General features: G+C 38.2%; 1 protein-coding gene across 3 annotated transcripts in view; it reads right to left on the bottom strand.

The window, feature by feature from the left end:
* The window catches only part of MGAT5 (alpha-1,6-mannosylglycoprotein 6-beta-N-acetylglucosaminyltransferase), a 116,896-nt gene that overhangs the window by 18,473 nt on the left and 85,977 nt on the right, over positions 1-12,446 (bottom strand). For all 3 annotated transcript variants that reach the window (XM_032114984.1, XM_032114982.1, XM_032114983.1), the window contains one exon: positions 4,436-4,585. In XM_032114984.1, coding sequence (XP_031970875.1) covers positions 4,436-4,585 — 150 coding nt within the window. The remainder of the gene's footprint in view (positions 1-4,435; positions 4,586-12,446) is intronic.

Genomic DNA, 12,446 nt, shown 5'->3' with positions numbered 1-12,446 from the left:
GTTTTCATAAGAAAGGCTCCTCAGGAATCTTTTCCACTTTTGTAATGAACTGAGCCTCTGGTTTGGAGTGCCAGACTTCTGAGTTGGCCACCCAGCATCACACCAGCCAAGACACCACTCTTGCTGCTGTAATGTAAATGGTCCTCTCCCAGCGCAGTAGCTAAGTGGAGACATCTCTGACACAAAACGTGACTCACAACCCCTCTCATGAAAAGCAGTGTGTTTTTTGCTTTTTTTTTTTTTTTAGACTTTCAACTAATACTAAGCAATTTATTTGTGGAGTTTACAGCACCACATCAGACTACTATTAAAATAAGTAAGTAAACAGTCTTTCTAAATTATAGCCAAAAGTATAAAATAAAGAGTGAATGCTTTATTTCACTGACTGTAATTATGACTAGCTGAATAGCTAAGAAAAAAATTTCATATTCCAGAGACTAAATGCTGTAGTTCCATGCACAGGAGTGTTTATCTTCTCCTCTCCCCTTTCTAGCATTATTGAACTTTATCTAATTTATTCTGTCAGGCTGGTAGGTTGATCACCACTTTTATATGCCTCCTTACTGAACTTATATATTCTCTTCTGAACTCCAGGAAAAGGAGTATAGCAAAGGTTAAGTGTCTCGCCATATTGTGCTCAATAATACAAAATACTTTCTGCAAAAGCCAATCTCAAGTTGTTTGTGATTCAAACAACTTGAGAATAGAATCACTAGTTAAATGTCTTTTCAGCTGATTTTATGAAGTGTGTGGAAGTAAATATATATTCCTTCATAAAAGGCAATATGAAAACAAAGTTTGTTTGCCTATGTCTGTCTAAGCAGGGTGTTGCTTTTATTAATCCCCATACAGAAATCGCAAACCCCACTTAATAAAATAATTCAAACTCTCTCAAAAATTCACAGTGACTCGAAGGAAGAAGTTGCATCTGAAACTTTTTTGAAAGGAGAAATATTTCTCAATAATTCAACACTGGTTCCTCCAAGAGAGCCTGGTCCAACTCCTCCAGCTGCCCACTTGGCAAGGAGCCCTGTGAGTTGGCAGGAAGGCTGCCAGCTCGCCTACCCCATTCTCCTCCGACGTGATGAATGGCTTTACATCTCCTCATTAGGAACTGGAGACATGGCTCGTTTTTGTCATGCTCTACACAGCTGAAGCAGCCATGATGAATCTCAAGCAGCCCCTCCTGCCTGCAGAACTCCCTCCCTCCAAAATGTGCTGCTTTATAGTGCACATAGAACGAAATGGCAGCTGCATGCTGCCCAGAATAACTGTGTCCTACCAGCTACTGCAGGGACCAAAGACATTTTGGGAATGCAAAGCTCTGATTAAGAATCACAGGACTGAGCTGTCACCTATTGGTATTTTGCTGTCTAAGGACAAAGTGAAGCAGTGCAGCATAAGCTGACACTTCTGACTAGGCTGAACCACGTGATCTGTTAAATTATTACTTAGCTCTCCCTTTCTCAAAATCAGAACATTTGTCAGCTGACCTAACAAAAAACTGCTAACACAGTGTTGAAATCACAACCAATGACAGACAATCCTTGCCCTTGGTCTCAACACATCTGAAGGCTTCTGGAAGTTTAAGAACAAAGGTTGCTGTCTCCCTGCGATGCTCCAGATGAGCATTGTCCCCACAGATGTTCCCAGCCCAGAGTTACGGCCCTGATTATTCACACATTTGCAGCACATGGACAGTCTGGTGACAAAACCCCATAACTAAATTCATTAGGGGGCTCTGGTCATGTTGCCTAGTGAATAAAGTGATTATGATTAAAAATTGTCCTTGAACATCACTGCATGCATGTGCACACACACACAGGGGGCTCCTCTGGGCACAAAGCTCTTATCCAAGTCAGCCTGATTTTTGTGAAAAACCTGCACTTATTTTAGCAATTCAATCCATGATCCATCTGATACAAACACAATTGACCCACATAGACAGCAGATGGCCACTAGTGACAGGTGAGCAGTGTTTTGTACTAAGCTGCATTCAAGTATTGCCTCTTAAAGGGTATCAAAATCTGGAACTGTGAATATATGGGCAGCAAGAAGACCTAGAGCAAGTGTGTCTGTTGATCAACACTGACAGGTAACCATATGCTGAGGCAGAACAGCCAGAGTACCTAGGAGATACTAAGCATCAGCCAGCAAAAAAAATAAAAACCTCACCCACCCCCCAACCCCCCTCCAACTGAAATGTTCAAACAAATTAGATGGGAGATCTCAGTTTCCACTTTCAGTTCCAGATGCTGCTGTTTTACTTTTTCTGTTCGATTAGATATATTGAAACCATATTAGACAGGAATAATAAGCAAAATGCATGATGCAATAAGCCATATTTAATTTCATTTTGTTGCAAAATCAGAAATACATTGCACCCTCATTTCCCTGACATGTATTACTAATACTTATGTATTAGGAGAAGCAGATGGACTATTAACAGCTTATCATCAGGGCAAAGTTTTTTTAGCCTGGCTGTATCCTAAATAAATAATTTCCTAAAAAGGAAAACAGCTTTTGTCATTTGCAAACCTGCTAACAAAAGTTCAGAAAAGCCATATAAAAATACTGTTTGGAGATGTAATTTTTAAAACCCTGTCTTTCTGATACAGGGTTCTGAAACATATTGATGATTTTCTCAGTGCCATCTACTAAGAAATGCAGCAAATTATGAAAAGGCTTTTCCCCAATGTTAAGAAAGAAAAAAAAAAAAAATCAACCATAACCAGTGAACAACAATAGAATAAAAATCACTAAAATCTAAAATGCTCCAGGACTCTGACAACAGTACAGCACAGAGCCATACTTTTCACCAAATCCTTTTTGTGAAAAATAAGCAACTTACTGTCTCAGGAGCACTTCACAATCCCAACACAGTCTATTCTATCGGATGCTACAATTACTATTCAAATTCTGAGCGAAACAAGTCTGCTACCCCTGTGTCACAAAATCCATATTACTAAATTGCATAACACATAGATATCAACTTGAATTTGTCCTAAATTGAATGTCTTTGCATTGCATCTTAGAGCAAATATAATCAATAACAACTAGATGAGATATCTAGTTAATACTGAAAAGCAAGCTTTTTAATGTGATACATGCAAGATGGCTGACAAAAAATTAGAGAAAGACTTAGTTAAACGTAACTATTATTATGAACTGGTATTTGTATAGGGACTTCAGTAATTCTATAGGAAGTCCATTTGCTTATTTTACTATTTCAGTGAATAGAACACATGTTTTTTTAGGAGGTAGTCACTGTTCATGCTCAGGGTTATTACAAGGTCAATATTCTTCTCACATTATGATGAATGCAGGGATTTCATACTCCACACAGGCAAAAGCTGTGTAATCTCAGATTATCTATGATGAAAGCAAATGTTGACTTTCTAATATGCAACATTATGTGTGTCTGCATGCATCAACACACAATGGGTGCCTTTAAAAACTCATAATTTACCACCAGCTGTCACACAGAGATGCCAAATTACCATCATTTGCCTAAGTACTTAAAAAAAGAAGATCTCTGCAGTTGTGTGGGAAGCCTAAGAGGTGCTTGCTTTTTTCTTTTCTTTTTTTTTTTTTTAAGAGATTTTTCTGTGGAAGTGCACAGCAAGAAACTATCAACAGTGGTGCACTTCCACCACTGTTCCACCATTTAAAATTAGATTTTGCTAATTTTAAACATACAATCCCCTTCTTTCACCAACTTGAAGTTAAACATCCTATTTAAATGCAATCTACTGAAGTGTTTTAGTGCTGCAAAGTGCCAGAAAGATAATGGGAAGGGCACAGAATCCAGACAAAGCTTTCTAACTGTGGGGATGAAAGTTTATTTCAATGTATATCCCATCCCTTATCTTGAGTTCCCTTGACTCTGGAGCCACAGGCAAAGCACATCACGAAAAGCCACGCTCTTCTGCTCACTCTCTGTGCACAGCTGAAGCAGAGGAAGGACATGAATGGCAAATGAAGTGCAGCTTTGCTTTTCTCCCTGAGAGAGCAGGGTTGCTCTGGGTTAAAGTCATTGGGAGGGCAGAGCAAGCATGTAGCTGTACAGCTTTTGAATGTTACCTAACATTGACCTCAGGGATGTAAACTAGAGCACACTCTCAGCTGATAATCTCCTTGAGCTGAATATCACATTCAAGAAAATGAAAAATGCATTTATCCCTGTTTCTCAAGCTGGTTGTTAAATGTGACTGTGGGTTGTCATCCCAAATTTCTAATTTGAGCTGTCAATCCACCAAACACGGACATGATGAAAAACGTATTCTTGGCACACAACTTAAGCTCCTTTACACATGATAATTTTTTCCCAGTGCTTTTAAATTAAGAGCTTATTCATAGGAGGTGAAATGCATGCACTTCAGACACCCTCTATCTGGAGCTATTTTTTGCCACCACTCCTGCTCGACGAACTTACTTTGGTTTCTCTCAGCAGAAATTGCAAATCCCGCCCACTGAGTATTCCATGGTTTTTTACATAGCCAGGAATGTACATGGTGCTTGTCCCATGAACAGTCCCATGGACCTCCATATAGGTGTGGATGACATCCAGATAAGCCTTCTTGTCCTGTAATGGCAAGGAAAAAATATTTTCAGTCATTACAAATTTGAACAAGCAGTATTTAATCAGAGCTGTTCTTTATCTCCTGTACCACAAAAGCCAGGAAGAGAAGAAGTTAATTCATTCCTATTTGATTTCTATAATATTTGATCTTTCATTATGTTATTAGTTTGGTTTTCTACTAAACTGGAAGAAAACTGCAGCTTTGTCACTCATAGTCGAGGTATAAAGAAATCAATACCAAGGCCCTCTTAACTTCTAACTGGACAAAAAACAGGACACCATCAGACAGCTGTAATCTCTGCATGCCTCAACAATACTTGGCTTAAAATTACAGAAAACTCATTTTGAAATATCAAATTTTCACTGATTTTGTCAAAGATGCAAAATAATTATCTCCTTTGTGAAGAAAAGGGTGAATATCACCTTAGTCAGATGCAGTCTTGCCAACTGAATAACTGAACACACTCCTTTATCTAAATACCCAGTGTTTGAGTTCCATGAGAGACCTACAAATATTCCACCTACCTGAAGTTTTAGAGGCATTTTGGAAAAGACCCAGAGAAGAACAATGGCTTTAATGTTGCATTAAAAAAAAAAAAAATTAAGAAAAAATAGTACACCATCCTAGTTTGCACACAAGAATTACTTTAATTTTCAGTGCCATATGTTTTTTGAGTTTTAAAGACTACTGGCATTCCAAGGCAATTAGCTGAAGACTGTATTTACACGCAGTCTGCAACACAGATCAGAAGACTTTCCTTCAATATTTGCACATAGTCTTAGTAATAGCTCTAAAATCAGGCAACAAGTCGCCATACTTCTTGGCAGCAAGAGAGTTTTTACGAATTCTACTTTCACTCACTATTTTTGTCATGTAAATTCTGTGCAGTGTTCCTCCACAGCCCTGTGGGAAACCTGGCCAACAATTGTACTGAAGTTCATTCAAAGGACAAGTTAGGCTGATGAAAATCCTGTCTTTTCCAATCCTGGAGGAGCAGATATCAGGCCTAGGAGGATGAGTGCTACTTCTTACAGCTTCCTTGCTGAATTAGTTGTTGCAGAGGGTATTTAATGTCCATAACAATGGCTTCTCCCTTCAGCCTGCACTGCTGGTGACCTGCCTGTGCTGGGGAGGATGGGCTGACTCATCTCTGAATGTCCCTCCTGGCAGCTCTGCCAAGGCTGCACCAGCCAGACACTGTCCTGGCCTAAGTGTTACATAAAACAGCCAACAGATAAAGATGCTTTCTTGTTCAATGTGGCTGCTGTTGTTATTAATTAACACAAATTATTCAAACAACTGAAAGGTTGCTCCATTTTTCACTTTAAATTTGAATTACTCTGTAAGACATGTTCTCACGTAATTGTTAAAATACCATAATTAGGAACTTTGAGAAACTCATACACTTTGTCAAGAGAAAATCCATTTAGAACTTTTTTCTTTGGAAATGAGCAGGAGAAATATGAAAGGAATGGCCTGCTCTTGTTTCCAGAGGATACCTTAATCCTGCCTGCCTGGCTTTTAATATATCCAGAACTTTGGAGTGTTCAGGGTTCTGAACGGAAGAGAAGGCAAGGAAGCAACAGGTACTACTGACATGATCCACCTGCAGCAACAACATCAAGGCACTTGCCTCAGATTTTACTGGCTCATGACACAAACCCTGGTGACACAAATGCACTCTAAATCAAGAAAAATTTGACAAACGAGCAGCTTGAAAGAACAAAACCAAGATTACCTAAAATTGCACTTCTTTTCAAGATTGCAGTAACAATTTTACAAACCTTTTACAGAATATTTAGCTGTTTTAAAATGACATTAACCATGCACAGCCTTAACTGGGAATATTGCTTAGGCATATGACTGACTTCTTTCCCAATTCAGAGTCTAAAACCACAGATAAAACATTTATTATCCTAGACAGAATCAAAGCCCAACCTTATTTACTTCTAGTCAAAACCAGCTGCTTTCATAATCATCTATAAAGTACCACAAAATACTATTACCACCTTATACTTTACCTCAAGCTCACCAACATTTGCCTCCTTTTGCAATTAAGTGGTTCTGAATTTCCACATTCTTTGCAGACAAGTGTTATTTTGGATCATAAAAGTATATATTCTAGGAAGCCACCTCACAAAAATAATCAGGACACATAATCAAATTCTAGACATTGAAAACAGTGAATTAGAAAACGAGAGAGTGCAAAAATGGCATTTATAAATAGAAAGGCTACATGTAAATAAAGCAAGGAATGTGACTTGCAAACAAAATATTAACATTCCTTCAACTATTTATCCACTTCCTGAGTTTGCTCACTTGGGAGCAGATATAATTATTCTTTTATCTTAAACCACTTGAACTTTACTTTCTCCAAGATGAATTCAAAGAGACAAGGTCATGAGCTGCTGGGGAGTAATGCAAACCTGACATTCTCTGCAGTTTGTATCAGACTGCACTGTTCACCCTGCTGTCCGTACTGCAAACCTAGACTTAGAGGATGGAAGATAATCACATTTAAAAAAAGGCAAATTATTTCTCCTCAGAACCAAAATGGAAATGTAACAGTGAGTAACAGCTACACAAACCTTTTCTGAAACAATTTTTCAGCAGCTAAAATAAACATGCCATTCAGGAAAGTACTTTTTGTTGATCACTGACTGCATAACTGTTATTACTGTTCATCAATCATTTCCACCTACTTTTAAAAGCATCATGATAAGGCCTTTCTCAGCAAAGCAATCAAGTGACAACTGTTTGAGAAGTCTTTCCCTAGGACAATGTTGACAAGAAGACACAGTATGAAGACGTGAAATTTTAAGTTTGGTGGGTGAAAAATTTAAATATAAAAGCTACAAAAATATGTGGTGGAAACACAATTCATCAAAAACTAAATTCTGCTTTTAGTTCTCTCAGTGTAGTAGCTGGTGGTAATTAACAACTCTGCTTTACCAACAGTTTGCCAGTCCAAGGTAATGACAGTATTTTGTAATTTTGGACCATTCGGGTGCACTCACAGAACACCAAAAATTCAGCACTGAATGAAACCAAGCACTGCTACAGGCCAACTACATAGAGAAGAGCTTGATTTAGGGTTCTCAACTGCTTTATGGCTTGAAAGTTCAGACTGCAAAACATATGTAAAACAGCCCGTATATCCAGCCTCGCTTCCTTGCATTGAAAAATTCAGAAGGCAATGGTTTTATAAAGCTTGACAAATGTAATTCAGAAAAGCCAGTACTGGGATACATCTTTGTGTGTATCCTAAAAGCATACTGTTAGAAGTCTTATCATTTGGGTGCTTATGTGTGGAAGTGTCAAGTCAAAAGTGAGCCAAAATGCAGTGTACGTGCAATGTATGACAATCGAGATTGCGACACAAACATAATCTCTGCTTGAGAACTGTCACCCTCTCAAAGACTTCTCAAGACATCCCTGAATAAAGAAAATTCTGTCTACCAGGGAGCTAGAAGAGAGCACAAAGGCTGGGGAATATTAAGAGAGTCAAATACATACAGTGTTTTACAGGGGTAAATCACAAAGAATAGATTAATTCTCCTGGAACTCAAATATGAAAGTTTCAAACTGCCCTGAATTCATAAATGGATGTAGAGAGGATTCAGTGACTCATGGCTAGCAAGTATGAACTCTACACTGAACAAGTTATCTGAAATTTAAATAGTTAACTATGTAACCACATAAACCCATCAAAATTACAGTAGTCAGTTCTTCCTGTCCAAGGAAATCCTCTCTCACCAAACTGGTAGTGTTCTCTAAAGAAGCCAATCAGCTTGTAGGAGTTCTTTGAAGTTCTTAAAGGAATGAAATCTCCTGGAGAGAGATTGGGAATCACTCTTGTGAATTAACAGTCATCATGTGAATGAGAATGGAGAAGTGACAAAAGCATGCTGTCATTATTCACAGTAGAAAAACTCAAACTAACTTCAAAATGTTGCATAAAAACATCATAATATTGAACACCTGGGGCTTTAAAGCTTTTGAAAAAGTCCCCTCAGTAATCTAAGGGACAGAGAGACTAGAAAAGAGACTAGAGAGTTGATAAATTCAACTGTCATCAAACCCGGGAATAAACTCTCCAAGCAGTTAGTTAGGTTAGAAAGCTGACATTACTTTATTAGCAGCAATGGATGCATGGGGAATTCTCCCCAAAGTATGCATGCCCAGTAACCTATAAAACCAGATTATATTCCTGAAACTAATACATATTCATCACATTTTCTAAATACATGTACATGTGCTAATTATTGCCATGGACTTGTTTGGATATGGTTCTAGATCTTTTGATGAATTTTTTTCTCCTTGAGAGTATCTCAAAGATGTCATCAGGTCACGATGTAGTTCTCTTATCCTTCTTTTCTCTAACACACAATCCTCATTCCCAAAACTAAGATATCAGCTAGTACATATTAATCACTGATAGAAATAAACAAGGAGGCATTAGCTGGCACAAGACTTATTAGTCTCAGACACAGGGAGTTAACACAAGGCCACATTAATCTCTGGCATTTGTACTAAGCACTGTATGGTACAAAACTAAGCATTAACCATGAATGTGGGGATCACACACTATGTGCTAAAGTTAAAAGAATTTTCCGACATCTTTCCCCATCGCTGCATAGACTTCACAGAAATAAAACCTGTTTGCTAACATAACTAAAGTGACACAAATGTTAAAAACCAGCCTTCACTTCGAGTGTGGAAAAAAACTCCTGAGCTAACCAGTGTTACTCAAGAACAAAGACTTTGCATTATACTAACATATGATTATGGACCATGAAAAAAATCAGTCCATTGTTCAGTAGCAGTCAGTTCACCCACCAACCAAGTAAATGATAGGAATTATTTGGAAAGAAATTCAGAAATAAAGAGAATATTATTGAACTATTCTATAAAAAACATTCTCTCCCTCCTCACACACTGCTGCACTTCTGGTCCATTTTCTCAAAAAGAAGCTGAAAACATTGGACAGTGCTCTGAGAGGGGTAAGAAGGATCCAAGATACAGGACAGTGTCCACTGTTACACACAGAAATCTGCAAGAAATTCTTTAACAATTCCTCAGTTGAAAAAGACAAATTGTCAGAATATGAGGGAGGTTTACAAAACCACAGTTGGCATGAAGAACATGGATAGTGTGACTGGCTATTCAAAATGTCCTATAGAAAGAAACCCAAAAAAAGCTCTTCGGGGGTAGGTTTAGAAAAATGCCCAAGTTAGCAGTTTCTCCTGCAAAAGGTCATAGATTTGAGGGACTCCATTACAGAGAAAGTTGCAGAGGCAAAAAAAGTTTGCATAGGTTCATAATCAAACAAACACTTTGAAATCACCTCTTACTGAGATCTCTAGAATGCGTGAACAGACAGTTTATCAACAGAGAAACAGATTCAGGAATTACCCCAAGTTAGAAAAGCTGGAAAGAGAGAGAATTTGCAAGGGAAGTATTATATAACTTTGCCATGCTCATGCTCTTCCTGAATGTCCATTTATGGCTTCTTTTTTAGGCACCATATATCTCTGAATAAAACACACATTGGCACATATTAGTTTTGCACAAACAATGAATAAAACATCTCAGTGAAGACTCAGGATTTCTGGCAGAGCTTGAAGAACCCTATCCAGTTCCCTATCCTCATCTTTATCTTTTTCATCCATGAAGGTTTGGGGTTTTTTAAACGCCGAGGTTTTCCCAAGATTTGACAATCTCACTGTCATGCAATGCACACCAACACCTAGGCAGCAATTTCCTGCCCTTTGAATGGAAATTTCCAGAACCAACAATGAGATATCCTTGTGCACTGTAAGTGCTGAAGGAGAAAAGTGAAGGAGTACAGTTGAAAGTAGGAAGTGGACCACAGGAAGAAAAGGTTGTGTTGGTTTTGTGCTAGCCAAATAACAATAGATGATTGTGTTAATCAGTGCTGTAAGACCTCATGAATTCATTTTGCAGCTGAAGAGTTCTGCAAAGTGAGAAGCTGATCACTGACCTGACAGGTAAATATCCACAAAAAAGTAGTTTTCATTCTTTCTTCAAAATAAATTAAATTCTAATTTTCATATTAAATGTTAAAGAATAACCCTTTAAAAGAGTATGCTTATTTACTGCAGTCATTTGCTTTGATTGACTTGTTTCTGATCCACACTGCTTTCAGAAGGAAATGGTGAATTTCAGAAATGTTGCTGAACTAAAGTGTCTGGCTCATTTCAATTTGTTATATTTGTGGCATAAGGCAGGACAGTGCTCCTAGTGCCAGGCCTTAGGGTAACTTTTGATTGATTGATAAGCCCCCAGTGCTGCTTCACATTTTTTTGAGGAACATAAGATAGTACTATCAAGAAACAAGTTTGTGAGTGCACTGACCACATGGGAGAAAAGGTGAGAAGGAACTTTTGTCCCTTTACTTATTTTTCTTTTACGCTGGAATGAAATATTTATTCAAAGTACAATGCTAAACATGAAGTACAAAAACCAACCAGAAGGAAGGGACTTTCCTCCCACTTCATGCAAGAGGGCATATGATGGGGAAATTACATTTCATTAAATGTCCCCTGGAGCTATAAAGAGGAGACATTAGTGTGAACAGCCTTGGTGATGGGCTTTCCCATTGAGAACAAGCTAAAGGTAACCATTTCCAATGCAGTTCTTCAAAAGTTGCTGTGCAGGCAGTATGTATTTAAGAAGAATGCCCAGCTTGTCAAGTGGCATTAGTAAGGAACTCATGCATTATTTTGCCTCTAAACATAGAAATATTTTCAAGACAGCTCCAATAAACTATAATAAAATACTAAAGCAATACACTTATGCATTGATACCTATTTTCTGATACAAGCAACCTTCTGACTTCTCTCACAGAACCCTACCAAAAAAAATAGCAAATACTGCAAAATGAATCTTGACTCTTTCTGTCTTCTAGGATTAAGGGTCAAATTAGTGGAATAGTATAACAGTTAAGTTATAGAAAAAAGAACAAAGACTTAGAAACAGGAGCTAAGGCAACATGAAAGGCTTCAAACATTCTCTTTTAATTGGAATGTTCTGTAATTAAAGCCAATTTTGATAATGGAGAGCATTATGGGTTTCACACACATTTTATTATCTCCTTTTTTCCCCTCACTTTGGCATAGATAGGACTCTCTTGTACTGCCAAAAATCTCAGACAAAACCCCAAACCTTTAATCCCAACAAACACTTTTCCAAAACTTGGCAAATGTTGCCCTTCATAGCTTACCTCTAAAGATAACCTTTAGAAATGTGGCAAAATTCTTTACAACCTCCTGTCTGTAATCCTTAACCCACCTAGGACTGATTTAGGTATTAGAGGGAAATAAATCAGATTTGTCTTACACCCTCTGCAGCACATCCTTCCTGACCTCAAGAGGTATACCCAGACTTGGCCACTCTGATATGGGATAGATGGCACTGGGCTCAGCACAGAAAAGGATCCATATCCATGCCTATATAAACCCATGGTGGTTCATATACCCCCAGGGAGAAGAGGCCCTGTGCATACTTCAGTTCCACTTCAGCCTGCTAGGTTTAAAATTAAACAGTTGATTTGCAGCTGCTATTCCCCAAAAGCACCATCGTCTGGGGATGGGAACGCTCTCTCCTCCATGCTGTGCTCCTCTAATGACTGATCAGCCCCAGCAGTGACACGTGTACTCTGTGCAGATTACACTTCTTGTTAATTGGCCGTGTTCAGTAGAGAGAACAGGAGCAGGATAAATAGATTAGTCTGGTTCCATACAAGCTGTGGTGGCAGATGAAAAGAGCACTGAACAGGGAAAATGAAAGAAACGTGGAAAAAGCAAATTACACAGACACAAGATTAGTTCAGGCTTTCCC

Source organism: Corvus moneduloides, chromosome 7, assembly GCF_009650955.1.
Source record: "Corvus moneduloides isolate bCorMon1 chromosome 7, bCorMon1.pri, whole genome shotgun sequence".
Taxonomy (NCBI): Eukaryota; Metazoa; Chordata; class Aves; order Passeriformes; family Corvidae; genus Corvus; species Corvus moneduloides.
This window is presented reverse-complemented; position numbering and strand designations above follow the sequence as displayed.